Source organism: Coregonus clupeaformis, chromosome 9 (assembly GCF_020615455.1).
Source record: "Coregonus clupeaformis isolate EN_2021a chromosome 9, ASM2061545v1, whole genome shotgun sequence".
In the NCBI taxonomy this organism is placed as follows: Eukaryota; Metazoa; Chordata; class Actinopteri; order Salmoniformes; family Salmonidae; genus Coregonus; species Coregonus clupeaformis.
In genome coordinates this window covers 27,407,300-27,429,727 of record NC_059200.1, presented here as the reverse complement: position 1 = coordinate 27,429,727, position 22,428 = coordinate 27,407,300, and the positions used below count along the sequence as shown (strand labels likewise).

General features: G+C 45.4%; 1 protein-coding gene across 4 annotated transcripts in view; it reads right to left on the bottom strand.

The window, feature by feature from the left end:
• Window positions 1-19,928, bottom strand: part of LOC121573893 (very low-density lipoprotein receptor) — a 49,373-nt gene extending 29,445 nt beyond the window's left edge. For 2 of the 4 annotated variants that reach the window (XM_041886275.2, XM_041886276.2), the window contains exons 1-2: window positions 19,528-19,926; window positions 13,628-13,747 (exon numbers count right to left, since the gene is read on the bottom strand). In XM_041886275.2, the coding sequence (XP_041742209.1) occupies window positions 13,628-13,747; window positions 19,528-19,594 (187 nt within the window). In that variant the 5' untranslated portion in view covers window positions 19,595-19,926. Of the gene's footprint in view, window positions 1-13,627; window positions 13,748-19,527 lie in introns of all 4 variants that reach the window. The other 2 variants (XM_041886274.2, XM_041886277.2) reach the window with 2 other exon arrangements.
• Between the last annotated feature and the right edge of the window lie 2,500 nt (window positions 19,929-22,428).

Genomic DNA, 22,428 nt, shown 5'->3' with positions numbered 1-22,428 from the left:
CTCAGCCAGGGCATTGAAAATGGGTCGTGGATGGGTATTCCAGCATGACAATGACCCAAAACACACGGCCAAGGCAACAAAGGAGTGGCTCAAGAAGAAGCACATTACGGTCCTGGAGTGGCCTAGCCAGTCTCCAGACCTTAATCCCATAGAAAATATGTGGAGGGAGCTGAAGGTTCAAGTTGACAAACGTCAGCCTCGAAACCTTAATGACTTGGAGAAGATCTGCAAAGAGGAGTGGGACAAAATCCCTCCTGAGATGTGTGCAAACCTGGTGGCCAACTACAAGAAACGTCTGACCTCTGTGATTGCCAACAAGGGTTTTGCCACCAAGTACTAAGTCATGTTTTGCAGAGGGGTCAAATACTTATTTCCCTCATTAAAATGCAAAATCAATTTATAACATTTTTGACATGCGTTTTTCTGGATTTTTTTGTAGTTATTCTGTCTCTCACTGTTCAAATAAACCTACCATTAAAATTATAGACTGATCATTTCTTTGACAGTGGGCAAACGTACAAAGTCAGCAGGGGATCAAATACTTTTTTCCCCTCACTGTATAGCACAACTGAACAATCGGGGGAGAAGGGCCTTGGTCAGGGAGGTGACCAAGAACCCGATGGTCACTGACAGAGCTCTAGAGTTCCTCTGTGGAGATGGGAGAACTTTCCAGAAGGACAACCATCTCTGCAGCACTCCACCAAATCAGGCCTTTATGGTAGAGTGGCCAGACGGAAGCCACTCAGTAAAAGGCACATGATAGCCCACTTGGAGTTTGCCAAAAGGCACCTAAAGACTCAGACCATGAGAAACAAGATTCTCTGGTCTGATGACACTAAGACTGAACTCTTTGGCCTGAACGTGAAGGGTCACGTCTGGAGGAAACATGGCACCATCCCTACGGTGAAGCATGGTGGCAGCATCATGCTGTGGGGATGTTTTTCAGCGGCAGGGACTGGGAAACTAGTCAGGATCGAGGCAAAGATGAACGGCGCAAAGTACAGAGAGATCCTTAATGAAAACCTGCTCCAGAGCGCTCAAGACCTCAGACTGGGGCGAAGGTTCACCTTCCAACAGGACAACGACCCTCATAGGTTAATGGCGCCAGAGGGGATGGCTGCCGTTTTATGAGCTATTAACAAACTGTGCTATTTTGTGTGTTTTTGTACATAATGTTGCTGATCCCGTCTTTGACCGAAAATAGCTTCTGGACATCAGAACAGCGATTACTCACCTTGAACTGGACAAATATTTTTTATTTAATGAGTCGGACTTGCTCCAGACACCCGACATGGCCCTCATTCCAGTCATTCGCAGTAGAAAGAAAATGAGATATCGCGGAAGAAGATTGGGGTGCCTGGTAAGGAGCCGGCGACAAGTGGCTAATCTGCCTTTGCCATCAATACTATTGGCCAATTTACAATCGCGTGATAATAAAGTGGACGAACTACAAGCACGTATATCCTACCAACAGGACATTAAAAACAGTAATATCTTATGTTTCACCGAGTCGTGGCTGAACGAAGACATGAATAACATACAGCTGGCGGGTTATACACTGTATCGGCAGGATAGAACAGCAGCCTCTGGTAAGACAAGGGGTGGCGGTCTATATATATATATTTGTAAACAACAGCTGGTGCACGATATCTAAGGAAAACTCGAGGTTTTGCTCGCCTGAGGTAGAGTATCTCATGATAAACTGTAGACCACAGTATCTACCAAGACAGTTTATCTATATTCTTCGTAGCTGTCTATTTACCACTACAAACCGATGCTGGCACTAAGACCGCACTCAATGAACTGTATACGGCCATAAGCAAACAGGAAAACGCTCATCCAGAGGCGGCGCTCCTAGTGGCCGGGGACTTTAATGTAGGGAAACTTAAATCCGTTTTACCTCATTTCTACCAGCATGTTAAATGTGCAACCAGAGGGGAAAAAAGCTCTACAGTCGTGGTCAAAAGTTGAGAATGACACAAGTATTGGTCTTCACAAAGTTCGCTGCTTCAGTGTTATGAGATATTTTTGTCAGATGTTACTATGGTATACTGAAGTATAATTACAAGCATTCCATAAGTGTCAAAGGCTGTTATTGACAATTACATTAGGTTTATGCAAAGAGTCAATATTTGCAGTGTTGACCCTTCTTTTTCAAGACCTCTGCAATCTGCTCTGGCATGCTGTCAATTAACTTCTGGGCCACATCCTGACTGACGGCAGCCCATTCTTGCATAATCAATGCTTGGAGTTTGTGGGTTGTTTGTTTGTCCACCCGCCTCTTGAGGATCGACCACAAGTTCTCAATGGGATTAAGGTCTGGGGAGTTTCCTGGCCATGGAAACAAAATGTCTATGTTTTGTTCCCCGAGCCACTTAGTTATCACTTTTGCCTTATGGCAAGGTGCTCCAACGTGCTGGAAAAGGCATTGGTCGTCACCAAACTGTTCTTGGATGGTTGGGAGAAGTTGCTCTCGGAGGATGTGTTGGTACCATTCTTTATTCATGGCTGTGTTCTTAGGCAAAATTGTGAGTGAGCCCACTCCCTTGGCTGAGAAGCAACCCCACACATGAATGGTCTCAGGATGCTTTACGGTTTGCATGACACATGACTGATGGTAGCGCTCACCTTGTCTTCTCCGGACATGGTGTTTTCCGGATACCCTAAACAATCGGTAAGGGGATTCAGAGAAAATGACTTTACCCCAGTCCTCAGCAGTCCAATCCCTGTACATTTTGCAGAATATCAGTCTGTCCCTGATGTTTTTCCTGGAGAGAAGTGGCATCTTTGCTGCCCTTCTTGACACCAGGCCATCCTCCAAAAGTCTTCGCATTACTGTGCGTGCAGATGCACTCACACCTGCCTGCTGCCATTCCTGAGCAAGCTCTGCACTGGTGGTGCCACGATCCCGCAGCTAAATCAAATTTAGGAGACGGTCCTGGCGCTTGCTGGACTTTCTTGGGCGCCCTGACGCCTTCTTCACAACAATTGAACCTCTCTCCTTGAAGTTCTTGATGATACGATAAATGGTTGATTTAGGTGCAATCTTACTAGCAGCAATATCCTTGCCTGTGAAGCCCTTTTTGTGCAAAGCAATGATGACGGCACCTGTTTCCTTGCAGGTAACCATGGTTAACAGAGGAAGAACAATGATTTCAAGCACCACCCTCCTTTTAAAGCTTCCAGTCTGTTATTCTAACTCAATCAGCATGACAGAGTGATCTCCAGCCTTGTCCTCATCAACACTCTCACCTGTGTTAATGAGAGAATCACTGACATGATGGCAGCTGGTCCTTTTGTGGCAGGGATGAAATGCAGTGGAAATGTTTTGGGGGATTAAGTTCATTTTCATGGCAAAGAGGGACTTTACAATTAATCTGATCACTCTTCATGACATTCTGGAGTATATGCAAATTGCCATCATCAAAACTGAGGCAGCAGACTCCGTGAAAATTAGTATCATTCTCAAAACCTTTGACCACGACTGTCCACCACCTTTACTCCACACACAGAGATGCGTACAAAGCTCTCCCTCGCGCTCCATTAGGCAAATCTGACCATAAATCTATCCTCCCGATGCCTGCTTACAAGCAAAAACTAAAGCAGAAAGCACCAGTTACTCCGTCAATAAAAAAAAGTGGTCAGATGAAGCAGATGCTAAGCTACAGGAATGTTTTGCTAGCACAAACTGGAATATGTTCCGGGATTCTTCCGATGGCATTGAGGAGTACACCACATCAGTCACTGGCTTCATCAATAAGTGCATCGATGATGTCGTCCCCAGTGACTGTACGTACATACCCCAACCAGAAGCAATGGATTACAGGCAACATCCGCACTGAGCTAAAGGGTAGAGCTGTCGCTTTCAAGGAGCGGGACTCTAACCCGGAAGCTTATAAGAAATCCCGCTATGCCCTCCAACGAACCATCAAACAGGCAAAGCGTCAATACAGGATTATGATCGAATCGTACTACACCGGCTCCGACGCTCGTCGGATGTGGCAGGGCTTGCAAACTATTACAGACTACAAAGGGAAGCACAGCCGCGAGCTGCCCAGTGACACGAGCCTACCAGATGAGCTAAATTACTTCTATGCTCACTTTGAGGCAAGTGACTGAAACATGCATGAGAGCATCAGCTGTTCCGGACGACTGTGATCACGCTCTCCGTGGCTGATTAACTATCCTGGCGCCGACGAAGATGGCGGCCTCGCGACTAGCTCTTAGGAAACTTTGCAGTATTTTGTTTATTTATGTATTATTTTTTACATTATTAGCTCAGAATGTGTTTTGCATCATTACATACAGCCGGGAAAAACTATTGGATATCAGAGCGGCGGTAACTCACCAGCATTACGACCAGGAATACGACTTTTCCAAAGCAGATCCTTTGTTTGCTCTCCCCAGGGCAACTGAACTGATTCCAGCGGCTGACCCAAAACATTGCCGGCGGCGGAGAGGCACTCGGAGCGGCCAGCTGGTTCGACTTAGGAGGCGCGCACACCACCCACCACTTCCAAGTATTCTACTAGCTAATGTTCAGTCTTTGGTTAACAAGATCAACGAACTACGGGCAAGGATTTCTTTCCAGAGAGACATCAAGGCCTGTAACATACTCTGTTTCACGGAAACATGGCACTCTTGGGATATTCTGTCGAAATCGGTCCAGCCAGATGGGTTCTCAGTTCATCGCGCATACCGGAATAAATATATCTCTGGGAAGCAGAAGGGCGGAGGTGTGTGTTTCATGATTAACGACTCATGGTGTAATTGTAGTAACATACAGGAATTCGAGTCCTTCTGTTCACCCGACCTAGAATATCTCACAATCAAATGCCGACCGTATCATCTCCCAAGATAATTTTAGTCGGTTATAGTCACGGCCGTGTATATCCCCCCCTCAAGCCGATACCACGATGGCCCTCAAAAGAACTTCACTGCACCTTATGCAAACTGGAAACCACATATCCTAAGGCTGCATTTATTGTAGCCGGGGATTTTAACAAAGCAAATTTGAGGAGTAGGCTGCCGAAGTTCTATCAACATATCGACTGTTGTACTTGCGCTGCAAAAATCCTCGACCATTGCTATTCAAACTTCCGGGATGGTTATAAGGCCCTCCCCCGCCCTCCTTTCGGCAAATCTGACCACGACTCCATTTTGCTTCTCCCTTCCTATAGGCAGAAACTCAAACAGGAAGTACCCGTGCTAAGAACTATTCAACGCTGGTCTGACCAATCGGAATCCAATCTTAAACATTGTTTTGATCACGCGGACTGGGATATGTTCCGGGTAGCTTCTGAAAATAATTTAGACATATACACTGAAACGGTGACGGAGTTTATCAGGAAGTGTATAGGTGATGTTGTGCCCACTGTGACTATTAAAACCTACTCTAACCAAAAACCGTGGATAGACGGCAGCATTCGCGCAAATCTGAAAGTGTGAACCACCGCATTCAACCATGCCAAGGTGACTGGAAATATGGCAGAATACAAACAGTGCAGCTACTCAATCCGCAAGGCAATTAAACTGGCAAAACATCAGTATAGAGATAAAGTGGAGTCGCAATTCAACGGCTCAGACGCGAGACGTATGTGGCAGGGTCTACAGACAATCACGGACTACAAAATAAAACCAGCCACGTCGCTGACACCCACGTCTAGCTTCCAGACAAGCTAAACACCTTTGCCAGCTTTGAGGATAACACAGTGCCACTGACGAGGCCAACTACCAAGGACTGTGGCCTCTCCTTCTCCATGGCCGACGTGATTAAGACATTTAAGCATGTTAACCCCCGCAAGGCTGCCGGCCCAGACGGCATCCCTAGCCGCGTCCTCAGAGCATGCGCAGACCAGCTGGCTGGTGTGTTCATGGACATATTCAATCTCTCCCTTTCCCAGTCTGCTGTTCCCACATGCTTCAAGATGGCCACCATTGTTCCTGTACCCAAGAAAGCAAAGGTAACTGAACTAAATGAGTATCGCCCTGTAGCAAACACCTCTGTCATCATGAAGTGCTTTGAGACTAGTCAAGGATCATATCACCCTAGACCCACTTCAATTTGCTTACCGCCCCAATAGATCCACAGACGATGCAATCGCCATCACACTGCCCTATCCCATCTGGACAAGAGGAATACCTATGTAAGAATGCTGTTCATGGTCTATAGCTCAGCATTCAACATCATAGTACTCTCCAAGCTCATCATTAAGCTCGAGGCCTTGGGTCTGAACAACGCCCTGTGCAACTAGGTCCTGGACTTCCTGACGGGCCGCCCCCGGGTGGTAAAGGTAAGAAACAACATCTCCACTTCGCTGATCCTCAACACTGGGGCCCCACAAGGATGCGTGCTCAGCCCCCTCCTATACTCCCTGTTCACCCATGACTGCGTGGCCAAGCACACCTCCAACTCCATCATCAAGTTTGCAGACGACACAACAGTAGTAGGCTTGATTACCAACAATGACGAGACCGCCTACAGGGAGGAGGTGAGGGCTCTGGGAGTGTGGTGCCAGGAAAATAACCTCTCACTCAACATCAACAAAACAAAGGAGATGATTGTGGACGTCAGGAAACAGCAGAGGGTGCACCACCCATCCACAGGACCGCAGTGGAGAAGGTGGAAAGCTTCAAGTTCCTTGGCGTACACATCACTGACAAACTGAAATGGTCCACCCACGCAGACAGTGTGGTGAAGAAGGCGCAACAGAGCCTCTTCAACATCAGGAGGCTGAAGAAATTCGGCTTAGCACCTAAAACCCTCAAACTTTTACAGATGCACAATTGAGAGCATCCTGTCAGGCTGTATCACCACCTGGTACGGCAACTGCACCGCCCACAACCGCAGGGCTCTCCAGAGGGTGGTGCGGTCTGCCGAACGCATTACCGGGGGCAAACTACCTGCCCTCCAAGACACATACAGCATCCGATGTCACAGGAAGGCCAAAAAGATCAACCACCCGAACCACTGCCTGTTCACCCCGCTATCATCCAGAAGGCGAGGTCAGTACAGGTGCATCAAAGCTGGGACCGAGAGAATGAAAAACAGCTTCTATCTCAAGGCCATCAGACTGTTAAATAGCCATCACTAGCACATTAGAGGCTGCTGCTGCCTATTGAAATCACTGCCCACTTTAAGAAATGGAACACTTGTCACTTTAATAATGTTTACATATCTTGCACTACTCATCTCATATGTGTATACTGCATTATTTTCTATTCTACTGTATCTTAGTCCATGCCGCTCTGTCATTGCTTGTCCATATATGTATACATTCTTAAATCCCTTACTAGTTGTGTGTATATGTTGTGAAATTGTTAGATATTACTGCACTGTCGGAGCTAGAAGCACAAGCATTTCGCTGCACCCGCTATCATTTGCTAAACACGTGTATGTAACAAATAACATTTGATTTGATGGGAGTAAGACCTTTAAACTGGGCTCCCGAGTGGCGCAGCGGTCTAAGGCACTGCGTCGCAGTGCTTGAGGCGTCACTACAGACCCCCGGTTCGATTCCAGGCTGTATCACAACCGGCCGTGATTGGGAGTCCCATAGGGCAGCGCACAATTGGCCCAACGTCGTCCGGGTTTGGCCGGTGTAGGCCATCATTGTAAATAAGAATTTGTTCTTAACTGACTTGCCTAGTTAAATAAAATAAATAAATAAATAAATAGACAGGTCAACATTCACAAGCCAGCAGGGCCAGACGGATTACCAGGACGTGTACTCCGAGCATGAGCTGACCAACTGGCAAGTGTCTTCACTGACCTTTGTCAACTTCTCCCTGTCGGAGTCTGTAATACCAACATGTTTCAAGCAGACCACCATAGTCCCTGTGCCCAAGAACACTAAGGTAACCTGCCTAAATGACTACCAACCCGTAGCACTCACGTCTGCAGCCATGAAGTGCTTTGAAAGGCTGGTTATGGCTCACATCAACACCATTATCCCAGAAACCCTAGACCCACTCCAATTTGCATACCGCCCCAACAGATCCACTGATGATGCAATCTCTATTGCGCTCCACACTGCCCTTTCACAACTGGACAAAAGGAACACCTATGTGAGAATGATATTCATTGACTACAGCTCAGCGTTCAACACCATAGTGCCCTCAAAGCTGATCACTAAGCTAAGGACCCTGGGACTAAACACCTCCCTCTGCAACTGGATTGTGGACATCCTGACGGGCCGACCCCAGGTGGTAAGAGTAGGTAACAACATATCCGCCACGCTGATCCTCAACACGGGGCCCCTCAGGGGTGCGCCCAGTCCCCTCCTGTACTCCCTGTTCACTCATAACTGTATGGCCAGGCACAACTCCAACGCCATCATTAAGTTTGCCGATGACACAACAGTGTTAGGCCTAATCACCGACAATGATGAGACAGCCTATAGGGATTAGGTCAGAGAACTGGCCGTGTGGTGCCAGGACAACAACCTCTCCCTTAATGTGATCAAGACAAAGGAGATGATTGTGGACTACAGGGAAAAGAGGACCGAGCACGCCCCATTCTCGTTGACAGGGCTGTAGCGGAGCAAGTTGAGAGCTTCAAGCCTCGAAACCTTAATGACTTGGAGAAGATCTGCGAAGAGGAGTGGGACAAAATCCTTCCTGAGATGTGTGCAAACCTGGTGGCCAGCTACAAGAAACATCTGACCTCTAATTGCCAACAAGGGTTTTGCCACCAAGTAATGTTTTGCAGAGGGGTCAAATACTTATTTCCCCTCATTAAAATGCAAATCAATTTATAACACAGCCACTCCTGCATTGTCTTGGCTGTGTGCTTAGGGTCGTTGTCCTGTTTGAAGGTGAACCTTCGCCCCAGTCTGAGGTCCTGAGCGCTCTGGAGCAGGTTTTCATCAAAGATCTCTCTGTACTTTGCTCCGCTCATCTTTCCCTCGATCCTGACTAGTCTCCCAGTCGCTGTCTCTGAAAAACATCCTCACAGCATGATGCTGCCACCACCATGTTTCACCGTAGGGATGGTGCCAGGTTTCCTCCAGACATGACACTTGGCATTCAGGCCAAAGAGATAAATATTGGTTTCATCAGACCAGAGAATCTTGTTTCTCATGGTCTGAGAGTTTTTAGGTGCCTTTTGGCAAACTCCAAGCGGGCTGTCATGTGCCTTTTACTGAGGAGTGGCTTCCGTCTGGCCACTCTACCATAAAGGCCTGATTTGGTGGAGTGCTGCAGAGATGGTTGTCCTTCTGGAAGGTTGTCCCATCTCCACAGAGGAACTCTAGAGCTCTGTCAGAGTGACCATCAGGTTCTTGTTCACCTCCCTGACCAAGGCCCTTCTCCCCACAATTGCTCATTTTGGCCGGTGTCCAGCTCTAGGAATGAGTCTTGGTTGTTCCAAACCTTTTCAATTTAAGAATGATGGAGGCCACTGGATTCTTGGGGACCTTCAATGCTGCAGAAATTTTTTGGTACCCTTCCCCAGATCTGTGCCTCGACACAATCCTGTCTCGGAGCTCTACGGACAATTCCTTCGACCTCATGGCTTGGTTTTTGCTCTGACATGCACTGTCAACTGTGGGACCTTCTATAGACAGGTGTGTGCCTTTCCAAATCATGTCCAATCAATTGAATTTACCACAGGTGGACTCCAAGTTGTAGAAACATCTCAAGGATGATCAATGGAAACAGGATCCACTTGAGCTCAATTTCGAGTCTCATAGAAAAGGGTCTGAATACTTATGTAAATAAGGTATTTTCGATTCGTCATTATGGATTGTGTGTAGATTGCTGAGGATTTCTATTTTTTAAATCAATTTTAGAATAAGGCTGCAACATAACAAAATGTGGAAAAAGTCAATGGGTCTGAACATTTCCGAATGCACTGTATATATATTTCACTGTGACCTGCTGTTGCTGACTATCAGGCAGTGAACAGGCTGTTACTGAGTGAGTGACTGGTGGAGAGGGAGGGGCCGAAGGGGTGTGTGTGCGTTGGTTGAGAGAGTGCTGCAGCAGAGGCAGCTGAGTCACGGAGACAGACAGTGCAGCACGCGCGCACGTCGTGACAAACTTTTACCTGTTGTCTGTAGGCTATTTAAATTGGTCATTATGGAGATACCCCTTTTCCATAAAACATTAATGCGCTAGAACTGATATAACGGCGACAAAGAATTGGAAAATTACTTTAGGCGCACTAGAGCTCTTTAGATACATTTACTCAGAGGTGGTTTAAAGTAAACTGCATTCTAATGTTGACTTTTCTTATGGATAACAGTATCAAGCGATGGGTTTTACTTCTGCTCAGTAGCGCTGCGCAAGTGGAAATCTGAAATGGAAGTTATGGAACTCCCTCGCATGCTTGTGTTACTGGAAAAAGTCCACAATGAAAATGACAGGAAATGTGGAGAATGATAGGCTACATTTGCATCTGTTGGCCATCAAGTAGGCTATTAATTTATATGCCATTGCAGGCTACTGTAGCCTACCATTTGATACAATAAGTATATTGAAATGACGATATCACTGGAGTCATTGCAAATCAATGTGCCACTTGTGTAGCCTACTTGGAGCTGGCAAAATGATTTAATAAATAGTGTAACAGTGTTGCTTCCGTCCCTCTCCTCGCCCCTACCTGGGCTTGAACCTGGGACCCTCTGCACACATCGACAACAGTCACCCTCGAAGCACCGTTACCCGTCGCTCCACAAAAGCCGCGGCCCTTGCAGAGCAAGGGAAACAACTACTTCAAGGTCTCAGAGCGAGTGACGTCACCGATTGAAACGCTACTAGTGCGCACCGCTAACTAGCTAGCCATTTCACACCGGTTACAATAGCCTATAACTCAGTTTGTTGTTGTAGCCTTGTGTTATTATGCAATTATTCATGGCCATATTTAGTTAATTAAATGTAAAGTTGTCAATTGTAATCATAGTCTCAGCTCTATCGCAAATGTATCATTCTACATTTAATGTCCGTTTCATTGTGGACTTTTCCCTGAAATGAGATGTTGGCCTATCAGGGGCTATAGACTACCTGCATCTAGCTCAGCAAACCATGGCAAAGTTGAATTGCCGAGCACGCCCCATTCTCGTTGACAGGGCTGTAGCGGAGCAAGTTGAGAGCTTCAAGCCTCGAAACCTTAATGACTTGGAGAAGATCTGCGAAGAGGAGTGGGACAAAATCCCTCCTGAGATGTGTGCAAACCTGGTGGCCAACTACAAGAAACGTCTGACCTCTGTGATTGCCAACAAGGGTTTTGCCACCAAGTAATGTTTTGCAGAGGGGTCAAATACTTATTTCCCCTCATTAAAATGCAAATCAATTTATAACATTTTTGACATGTGTTTTTCTGGATTTTTGTTGTTATTCTGTCTCTCACTGTTCAAATAAACCTAGCATTAAAATTATAGACTGATCATGTCTTTGTCAGTGGGCAAACGTACAAAATCAGCAGATGATCAAATACTTTTTTCGCCCTCACTGTATTACCTTGACGCGGTACCAGTACCCCCCTATATAGCCTCGCTATTGTTCGTTTTACTGCTGCTCTTTAATTATTAGATACTTTTATTTTGTATTATTGTTTTTGTGTGATTATTATTTTCTTTTTTTAAGGTATTATTTCTTAAAACTGCATTGCTGGTTAAGGGCTTGTAAGTAATCATTTCACTGTAAGGTCTTCACTTGTTGTATTCGGCACATGGGACAAATAACATTTGATTTGATTTGAGCACAGCCAAGACAATGCAGGAGTGGCTTAGGGACAAGTCTCTGAATGTCCTTGAGTGGCCCAGCCAGAGCCCGGACTTGAACCCGATCGAACATCTCTGGAGAGAGCTGAAAATTGCTGTGCAGCGATGCTCCCCAGCCAACCTGACAGAGCTTGAGAGGATCTGCAGAGAAAATGGAAGAAACTCCCCAAATACAGGTGTGCCAAGCTTGTAGTGTCATACCCAAGAAGACTCGAGGCTGTAATCGCTGCCAAAGGTGCTTCAACAAAGTACTGAGTAAAGGGTCTGAATGTGTTATCAGTTTATTTAAAATAAATTAGCAACATTTTCTAAAAACATGTTTTTGCTTTGTCATTATGGGGTACTGTGTGTAGATTGAGGGGAAATAAAACATGTAATATATTTTAGGATAAGGCTGTAACATAACAAAATGCGGAGAAAGTCAAGGGGTCTGAATACTTTCCGAAGGCACTGTGCAGAGAATCATTGTACCATCTAAACCACTGAAATATATTTTCCATAACCAAAAATATTGCTCAGTGCATTCAGAAAGTCCGGGCTCTGGCTGGGCCAATCAAGGACATTCAGAGACTTGTCCCTAAGCCACTCCTGCATTGTCTTGGCTGTGTGCTTAGGGTCGTTGTCCCGTTGAAAGGTGAACCGTCGCCCCAGTCTGAGGTCCTGAGCAGGTTTTCATTAAGGATCGCTCTGTACTTTGCTCGGTTCATCTTTCCCCTCGATCCTGACTAGTCTCCCAGTCCCTGCCACTGAAAAACATCACCACAGCATGATGTTGCCAGGTTTCCTCCAGACGTGACTCTTGGCATTCAGGCCAAAGAGTTCAATCTTGGTTTCATCAGACCAGAGAATATGGTTTCACATGGTCTGAGAGTCCTTTAGGTGCCTTTTGGCAAACTCCAAGCAGGCTGTCATGTGCTTTTTACTGAGGAGTGGCTTCCGTCTGGCCACTCTACCATAAAGGCCTGATTGATGGAGTGCTGCAGAGATGGTTGTCGTTCAGGAAGGTTCTCCCATCTCCACTCTGGAGCTCTGTCAGAGAGACCATCGGGTTCTTGGTCACCTCCCTGACCAAGGCCCTTCTCCCCAGATTGCTCAGTTTGGCCGGCCAGCTCTAGGAAGAGTCTTGGTGGTAACAATCTTCTTCCATTTAAGAGTCATGGAGACCACTGTTCTTAGACCTTCAATGCTGCAGAAATGTTTTGGTACCCTTCCCCAGATCTGTGCCTCGATACAATCCGGTCTCTGAGCTCTACGGACATTTCCTTCGACCTCATGGCTTGGGTTTTGCCCTGACATGCACGGTCAACTGTGGGACCTTATATAGACAGGTGTGTGCTTTTCCAAATCATGTCCAATCAATTGAATTTACCACAGGTGGACTCCAATCAAGTTGTAGAAACATCTCAAGGATGATCAATGGAAACAGGAAGCACCTGAACTAAATTTCGAGTCATAGGAAAGGGTCTGAATACTTGTAAATAAGGTATCTGTTTTAATTTTTAATACATTTGCAAAAAATTCTAAAAACCTGTTTTCGCTTTGTTATTATAGGGTATTGTTTGTAGATTGATGAGGGAAAAAATATTTCATCCATTTTAGAATAAGGCTGTAACGTAACAAAATATGGAAAAAAAGTCAAGGGGTCTGAATACATTCCGAATGCACTGTATTTTCAGCTGTTTGAAGCTTGTGTACAAAACCAAAAGTAAAAAGACGCAAAAATGAAACTATCACTCACATTTCAATGTGAATTTGGTCAGGTTGCCCAAAAAGTTACATATTGCAGCTTTAAAACATTTGAATCGTGGCCCGAAACGTACCGGTGATTCATTACATCCCTTATAACAAGGGTTGTTTTCTAAAGCAGTAGGCTATGCCGCTGATTTGGGGAGTGTGTCACTCACCGCAGGTGTTCTCATCACTCCCGTCTGAGCAGTCCTCATCCCCGTCACACTGCCAGACAGACGGGATGCAGCGGCCGTTCCCACACTGGAACTGACTGGGCTCACATTCTGTCTTTGATCCTGGAGGAAAGGAACAAGGAAATAAAGATTGGGTAACTCAAAACCATCATCATGTATAACTAGCGTACACATCTCCAGGCCTCAAGCACTACAAATATGTTCCATCACTGAATTGAAAGTCCTCCAACCTGGGTCGTGTTTGTAGGGCACAGAAAACAAAAAAAGCCATTACTATACAGACACGTTCAGCCAAGACGAGTCAAATTCTAAATGAACGTCTATGGGTTAATACTGATTCATTTGACGTCACCAATGACACGCTGTGTTGTAGGTACACCTGCTTAGGGTTGTTACCAGTCAGCCACTAGCCAGTGTAGAGAGGAGAGGAGAAAGTACAGCCAGACCATGTCCAATAACCCCCTGCTCCTCAGTGTGCCTGAGTGATCAGCCCCTCAGCGTGGGATCCTTCTGCAGCAGGGCACTAACAGACCTCAAATCAAATGGTATGTCACATGCGCCAAATACAACAGCTGTAGACCTTAAAGTGAAATGCTTACTTACAGGCCCTTAACCAACAATGCAGTTTTAAGAAAGAATACAAAAAATCTATAAAATCACACTAAAAAAATATAATACAAAATAAAAGCAACAAATAATTAAAGAGCAGCAGTAAAATAACAATAGCGAGGCTATATACAGGGGGTACCGGTACCGAGTCAATGTGCGGGGGCACCGGTTAGTCGAGGTAATATGTAGATGTAGGTAGAGTTATTAAAGTGAATATGCATAGATAATAAACAGAGTAGCAGCAGCGTAAAAGGGTGTGTGGGGGGGCAATGCAAATAGTATGGGCAGCCATTTGAATAGATGTTCAGGAGTCTTATGGCTTGGGGGTAGAAGCTGTTTAGAAGCCTCTTGGACCTAGACTTGGCTCTCCGGTACGGCTTGCCGTGCGGTAGCAGAGAGAACAGTCTATGACTAGGGTGGCTGGAGTCTTTGACAATTTTAGGGCCTTCCTCTGACACTGCCTGGTATAGAGGTCCTGGATGGCAGGAAGCTTGGCCCCAGTGATGTACTGGGCCATACGCACTACCCTCTGTAGTGCCTTGCGGTCGGAGGCCGAGCAGTTGCCATACCAGGCAGTGATTCAACCAGTCAGGATGCTCTCGATGGTGCAGCTGTAGAACCTTTTGAGGATCTGAGGACCCATGCCATATCTTTTCAGTCTCCTTAGGGGGAATATGTTTTGTCGTACCCTCTTCACGACTGTCTTGGTGTGCTTGAACCATGTTAGTTTGCTGGTGATGTGGACACCAAGGAACTTGAAGCTCTCAACCTGTTCCACTACAAATAGTATGGGCAGCCATTTGAATAGATGTTCAGGAGTCTTATGGCTTGGGGGTAGAAGCTGTTTAGAAGCCTCTTGGACCTAGACTTGGCTCTCCGGTACGGCTTGCCGTGCGGTAGCAGAGAGAACAGTCTATGACTAGGGTGGCTGGAGTCTTTGACAATTTTAGGGCCTTCCTCTGACACTGCCTGGTATAGAGGTCCTGGATGGCAGGAAGCTTGGCCCCAGTGATGTACTGGGCCATACGCACTACCCTCTGTAGTGCCTTGCGGTCGGAGGCCGAGCAGTTGCCATACCAGGCAGTGATTCAACCAGTCAGGATGCTCTCGATGGTGCAGCTGTAGAACCTTTTGAGGATCTGAGGACCCATGCCATATCTTTTCAGTCTCCTTAGGGGGAATATGTTTTGTCGTACCCTCTTCACGACTGTCTTGGTGTGCTTGAACCATGTTAGTTTGCTGGTGATGTGGACACCAAGGAACTTGAAGCTCTCAACCTGTTCCACTACAACCCCGTCGATGAGAATGGGGGCATGCTCAGTCCTCTTTTTTTTCCTGTAGTCCACAATCATCTCCTTTGTCTTGATCACGTTGAGGGAGAGGTTGTTGTCCTGGCACCACACGGCCAGATCTCTGACCTCCTCCCTATAGGCTGTCTCGTCGTTGTCGGTGATCAATACCACCAGCACAATCGTCTGCCTGGGACTGAGTGGTAATTGTCCTGGGCAGTGGTCATATGATGAGTCCAAAATGGCACCCTATCCCCTAAATGGTGCATTACTTGTTTTGAACGGAGCCCCATAAGCTATAGTCAAAGGTAGAGCACTATAAGAAATAGGGTGCCATTTCGGATACAGACATCGTTAAACAAGCCAACAGATCAGGCTCCAACAGATGAGGGGTAGAATGCCATAGAACGATTAAGAGGGTTATATAATGCAAAGTGTTTGCAGTGTTAACATTCTCATAAATCTCAGGGGCACTACCAAACAAGACGCCCATCGCTCCACAAAAGCCGCAGCCCTTGAAGAGCAAGGAAACAACTACTTCAAGGTCTCTGAGCGAGTGGCGTCGCAGATTTAAATGCTACTAGCGTGCACCGCTAACTAGCTAGCCATTTCACACCGGTTACACATACACAATGAGGCTGAATCATGTGAATAAAAAAAACGAATTAGTCAACTGTGTAGGTCCTATTGCTCATCTGTTATATGGAGCAAGCAGAGTTCACACCAGGAGTAAACGTGCAACTCATCAGATGTCTCTGCTACTGCACTACATTTAGTGCTGAGGTTTCTTCACTGAAAAGTGAACATGGTAGCGAGCCTGGGGCAGCAGGTTTGTGCTTACCCAGTGTTGATAAAAAAAATTGGCTATAGCTTGGATGTATAATGAACAAAAATATAAACGCAACCATTTTACTGAGTTACAGTTCATAAGGAAATCAGTAAATTGAAATAATTTAATTAGGCCCTAATCTATGGATTTCACATGACTGGGCAGGGGAGCCAGGCCCAGCCAATCAGAATGAGTTTTTCCCCACAAAAAGGGCTTTATTACAGACATGAAACTGAGGAGTATTTCTCAGCTGTCCGGGTGGTTACGACGTTGGAGGCGGCTTATGGTAGAGAAATTAACATTCAATTCAGCTCTAGTGGACATTCCTGCAGTCAGCATGCCAATTGCGTGTTCCCTCAACTTGAAACATCTGTGGCATTGTGTTGTGACAAAACAGCACATTTTAGAGTGGCCTTTTATTGTCCCAAGCACAAGGTGCACCTGTGTAATGATCATGCTGTTTAATCAGCTTCTTGATTCCCACACCTGTCAGGTGGATGGATTATCTTGGCAAAGGAGAAATGCTCACTTACAGGGATGTAAACAAATTTGTGCACAAAATTTGAGAGAAATAAGCGTTTTGTGCATATGAAGAAATGTGGGGATATTTTATTTCAGCTCATGAAACCAACACTTTACATGTTGTGTTTATATTTTTGTTCAGTATACATCAGGGAATAAACCTACCAACCAAACTTTAAAATACGCCTACTGATGCCTATTGGCATCTTGCACCGGTCTCATACTTCACCAGTTTTACATGAATTGTAGGCTTCTCATCAAGTGTTTGCAATTGTGTAAGCCTGGGAAACACTCCAAGGAAATATGTAATGTGTCAGACGGATGTTATTGTGAAATCAGATTACTCAAAATTCTTGGTTAATACTGAACAAACCTGTTTCTATAATGAAAGCTAGAGCGCAAATATTGAAATCAATTGAGGTCAATGAGCCAATCTCTAATTTGCATACAGTATCACTCAATACACAAAGAAAATAAACAATCTGTGTGAGACGCAACAAAAGCCCGTCAGCTGACACTAACAAATGTCATTTTCACGGCGGGTCAAAATTAGCTCTCAAAAACCCTTTTCCATATGTAGGGTTTTCAGTAATTACATTCGCCCACATGTCTTCATGTGAACTACAAATCCGACACTGTGTTTTAACGTTTAGAAAAGTCAATACTCATCGCTTTCAACCGGGTTTTCGAAACATATGATGATATGCCCCTTATCAGCGAGAAATAATCTTTAAAATAAAAAAAAGATACACTTACTGTAGCGGTTTTGCACAGATCCACAAGCTGTGTGCCTCCAGTTGAAGAACTACATTTCCTCCCCAGTTACGCTTACACACAAGTTGGGAGCACGCTAACAGTTAGATAGCTAACGTTAATTAGAACAGGTGGCCGCCTTTGTCTTCCGTAAACAAGCGATGTAACATGGAGATATGACCATGTGGGAACACTAACCCTATAAAAAGGTGTGTAGTAATGTAACACACATACATATACACTTTCTCGCTGATATGAAAAGATAAGTTCCTTATGTTTCCAAAAACGTACCGCAAGCGTTGGGGCTCTTAACTCCCCCGGTCAGAAGATACTATGGGGTAGGGCAAAATATATCCCCTTCATGGTCAAAGACAAACCTCCGAACACACTTCAAATGGGTTAAGTCCTGGGTAGGGTAATATAGCAGAGCAGTTAACTGCCGTGCACCACAATCCAACAGGAATCTCCAAATAAATATTATTATTCGTGTGACTGCGGCAGAATAGATCCATAATACAATGTCCTCTTTTGAACAGCATTTTCCAATCAACCCCTGTGACAACCGCAGACTAGACGCTGTGTTTGTTGCGTATTTCGCAAGACGGGGTGCGGATGCACATTTTGGTCACAAAAATAAAGTTAAGGGGAATGGGAAAATCTTAAAATTGCACCACCAGCTAACTGTGCACCTATAGACTATCCCCCAAAACCCACCACACTTTGGTCATAAGCGACCCTACACCAGGCCGTCGGCCTGAGAAGGTGGAACGAACCCCTTCTCAAAACGTCCTGTAGATCTTCTGCACTAAAATCTCACCCCCAAATATGTCTCTGCTGCTGCAACAACTACCACATCAATCTTCTGTGATTTCCGCTCCATCAGTGCAGTGCAGTTGATCATCATGGCTATAAACGCAAGAAATCCAACCATAATACAACTCATCCACTCTGGATCTCTTTAGGCCTACTCATTGGGGCTATCTACTCTCGTCACTGCCTCAGCATAGGAAACTTTCCCTCCGGCAATCTCAACCTCTCTCTCTCTCTCTCACTGGGTACTTCGTATTCCCAGCTGTTTGGGCACCCCCACAGTTTACAGTCCTTTCTCTATCCCAATTGTACACTCCCTCTGACTATGCCCTCTTGCACATTTCACACATCGTGGGATCTCCCTTCTACACACTACTGCAACATGTCCGAATCCTTGACCCCACAAATAAATCATGGACGTCACCGTACCCCCAGCTGAGAATGCAGTGTTGCTACGCGGCCCCAACGTTTCAGACAACATACCAAGCCACTGAAGGCTTGCCCCCATCTTCAGGAATAAATAAATCATCACTGGGGAAAAATCCTGTACTGAGAGCGAATGTCGGAGAGAAGAAAATTACAATTAAACACAATTGCCCTACACAGGCGTATCAATTTCAGGTTCATTGTAACCAAACCAATGACCCAAACTGACCAGTTAAAAAGAGCATGTACTATTTTTCCTATAACGACGGCGTAGGCTACATTAACACAGGCGAGGGCCTTTTGCCTGGCTGCATTTAAATGACCGACTCCTCTAAAGACTGGACGCAATTATTATTAAAGTATTTCTTTCACTAAAAAACGTAGGCATTTTATTATAAGCAACTGCAAATGTTGGAATAAACAATACGTCGAGCGCACTGTGCAAAACAGGCTGCCCGTGTGTCCGTTTTGGGTCATATTCATAGAACGAAAGCAAGGTGGAATTACCGCTGTCATTCCTGTGTAAAGAAAGCATATAGGCAGGTGTAATGGTCATAACCAACACGGTGTTGTACCGTCACGTTGATATGCCACGATAATAAACCTAAACATAACATTTTGCCAGCGAAAATTAGGCTACTTACCGTGTACAAAACCGCACTGCTGAAGACATATCCGTAGGATAAGAAGCTCCAGAATAGAAGTGAACATTTCGCGGTGTAGCTGAGCGTGAGAGCTGGCCTCGTCGTTCTGCAATGATATTCACACGGCTGTCAGTGCCGATACGACGCCTTTCTGGAGCAAACAGAAGCCACCCGCTTTTTAAAATCTCATCTAGGCGACACAATTTAGGCTCTCCCTTCTCTCAAGCTGGCCATCGAGCTGCAAGCCATGTCCTAATTTACTGATAACGTGAACGTGCACCAAATAACCGCGCTAGCAGAGCTGTGTGTGCGCTTCTCAGCTTTTCCGCCTTCAACATGTAATTTTACACAAACCCTTTCCCTGCCCACCAGTAACGTTAGGCTATGTATGTGCAATGCTATTCTGATGGGAAGTGTTTTGTTTCATATAACATTTCATAACTGTAACTAATATGAAAACGTATGTTTATGTGATTGTCAAGTGTCAAAATTGTGATTGATTGGCTGAGTGATTGATTAACAGATGAATTATGCTAATTGATTAATTGATTGATTACTCTGTCAACCTAATGTGAGTGGGACATATCACCTGCCAGACTTCATGGGACTGTGGATATAAAATCTAACAAATTATAGGACATAATTGCAGTAATTCCAGGTTATTAGTGTTTCCAATGACAATGTTGACCAACATGTCAATATCTCCATCATTAGTTAACTAACAGACTGTCTGAAAAGGGAAAGGGTACAAAGAAAGCCACCACAGGGGTCAATGTGGACCAACTTCTATTACAGTGAGGGAAAAAAGTATTTGATCCCCTGCTGATTTTGTACGTTTGCCCACTGACGAAGAAATGATCAGTCTACAATTTTAATGTTAGGTTTATTTGAACAGTGAGAGACAGAATAACAACAAAAAAATCCAGAAAAACGCATGTCAAAAATTGATTTGCATTTTAGTGAGGGAAATAAGTATTTGACCCCCTCTCAATCAGAAAGATATCTGGCTCCCAGGTGTCTTTTATACAGGTAACGAGCTGAGATTAGGAGCACACTCTTAAAGGGAGTGCTCCAAATCTCAGCTTGTTACCTGTATAAAAGACACCTGTCCACAGAAGCAATCAATCAATCAGATTCCAAACTCTCCACCATGGCCAAGACCAAAGAGCTCTCCAAGGATGTCAGGGACAAGATTGTAGACCTACACAAGGCTGGAATGGGCTACAAGACCATCGCCAAGCAGCTTGGTGAGAAGGTGACAACAGTTGGTGCGATTATTCGCAAATGGAAGAAACACAAAATAACTGTCAATCTCCCTCGGCCTGGGGCTCCATGCAAGATCTTACCTCGTGGAGTTGCAATGATCATGAGAACGGTGAGGAATCAGCCCAGAACTACACGGGATGATCTTGTCAATGATCTCAAGGCAGCTGGGACCATAGTCACCAAGTAAACAATTGGTAACACACTACGCCGTGAAGGACTGAAATCCTGCAGCGCCTGCAAGGTCCCCCTGCTCAAGAAAGCACATATACAGGCCCGTCTGAAGTTTGCCAATGAATATCTGAATGATTCAGAGGAGAACTGGGTGAAAGTGTTGTGCTCAGATGAGACCAAAATCGAGCTCTTTGCCATCAACTCAACTCGCCGTGTTTGGAGGAGGAGGAATGCTGCCTATGACCCCAAGAACACCATCCTCACCGTCAAACATGGAGGTGGAAACATTATGCTTTGGGGGTGTTTTTCTGCTAAGGGGACAGGACAACTTCACCGTATCAAAGGGATGATGGACGGCGCCATGTACCATCAAATCTTGGGGTGAGAACCGCCTTCCCTCAGCCAGGGCATTGAAAATGGGTCGTGGATGGGTATTCCAGCATGACAATGACCCAAAACACACGGCCAAGACAACAAAGGAGTGGCTCAAGAAGAAGCACATTAAGGTCCTGGAGTGGCCTAGCCAGTCTCCAGACCTTAATCCCATAGATAATCTGTGGAGGGAGCTGAAGGTTCGAGTTGCCAAACGTCAGGCTCGAAACGTTAATGACTTGGAGAAGATCTGCAAAGAGGAGTGGGACAAAATCCCTCCTGATCATGTCTTTGTCAGTGGGCAAACGTACAACATCAGCAGGGGATCAAATACTTTTTTCCCTCACTGTATACCTTGTGTGTTTCAGTGGAGGCTGCTGAGGGCAGGATGGCTCACAATGATGGCCGGAACGTAGCAAATGGAATGGCATCAAACACCTGGAAACCATGTGTTTGATGTATTTGATACCATTCCCCTGACTCTGCTCCAGTCATTAACATGAGCCCATTCTCCCCAATTAAGGTGCCACCAACCTCCTGTGTTGTGTTTAGGCTACAAGTTGCAGATATCTGCTTCTTCTTATCCATCTGCTTGTTTTTATTAACAAGACTAGTGGGCGGCAGGTGGCCTAGCGGTTAAGCGCGTTGGGCCAGTAACCGAAAGGTCGCTGGTTTGGATCCCCAAGCCGACTAGGTGAAAAGTTTGTCAATGTGCCCTTGAGCAAGGCACCTAACCCTAATTGTTACTGTAAGTCGCTCTGCATAAGAGTGTCTGCTCAAATCTGTGTGGGCTACTGATTCATCTTCCTGCATCGTGCCTGTTCTGTAGTGTTGCGCTGGAGCCAGTTTGGCTGCGTTTAGACAGGCAGCCCAATTCTGGTATTTTTTTCGCTAATTGGTCTTTTGTGCAAAAAGTTAAAGTACAAAAGGGAAAACAAATAAACATAAATATGGGTTGTATTTACAATGCTGTTTGTTCTTCACTGGTTGCCCTTTTCTTGTGGCAACAGGTCACAAATCTTGCTGCTGTGATTTCACACTGTGCTATTTCACCCAATAGATATGGGAGTTTATCAAACTTGTGTTTGCTTT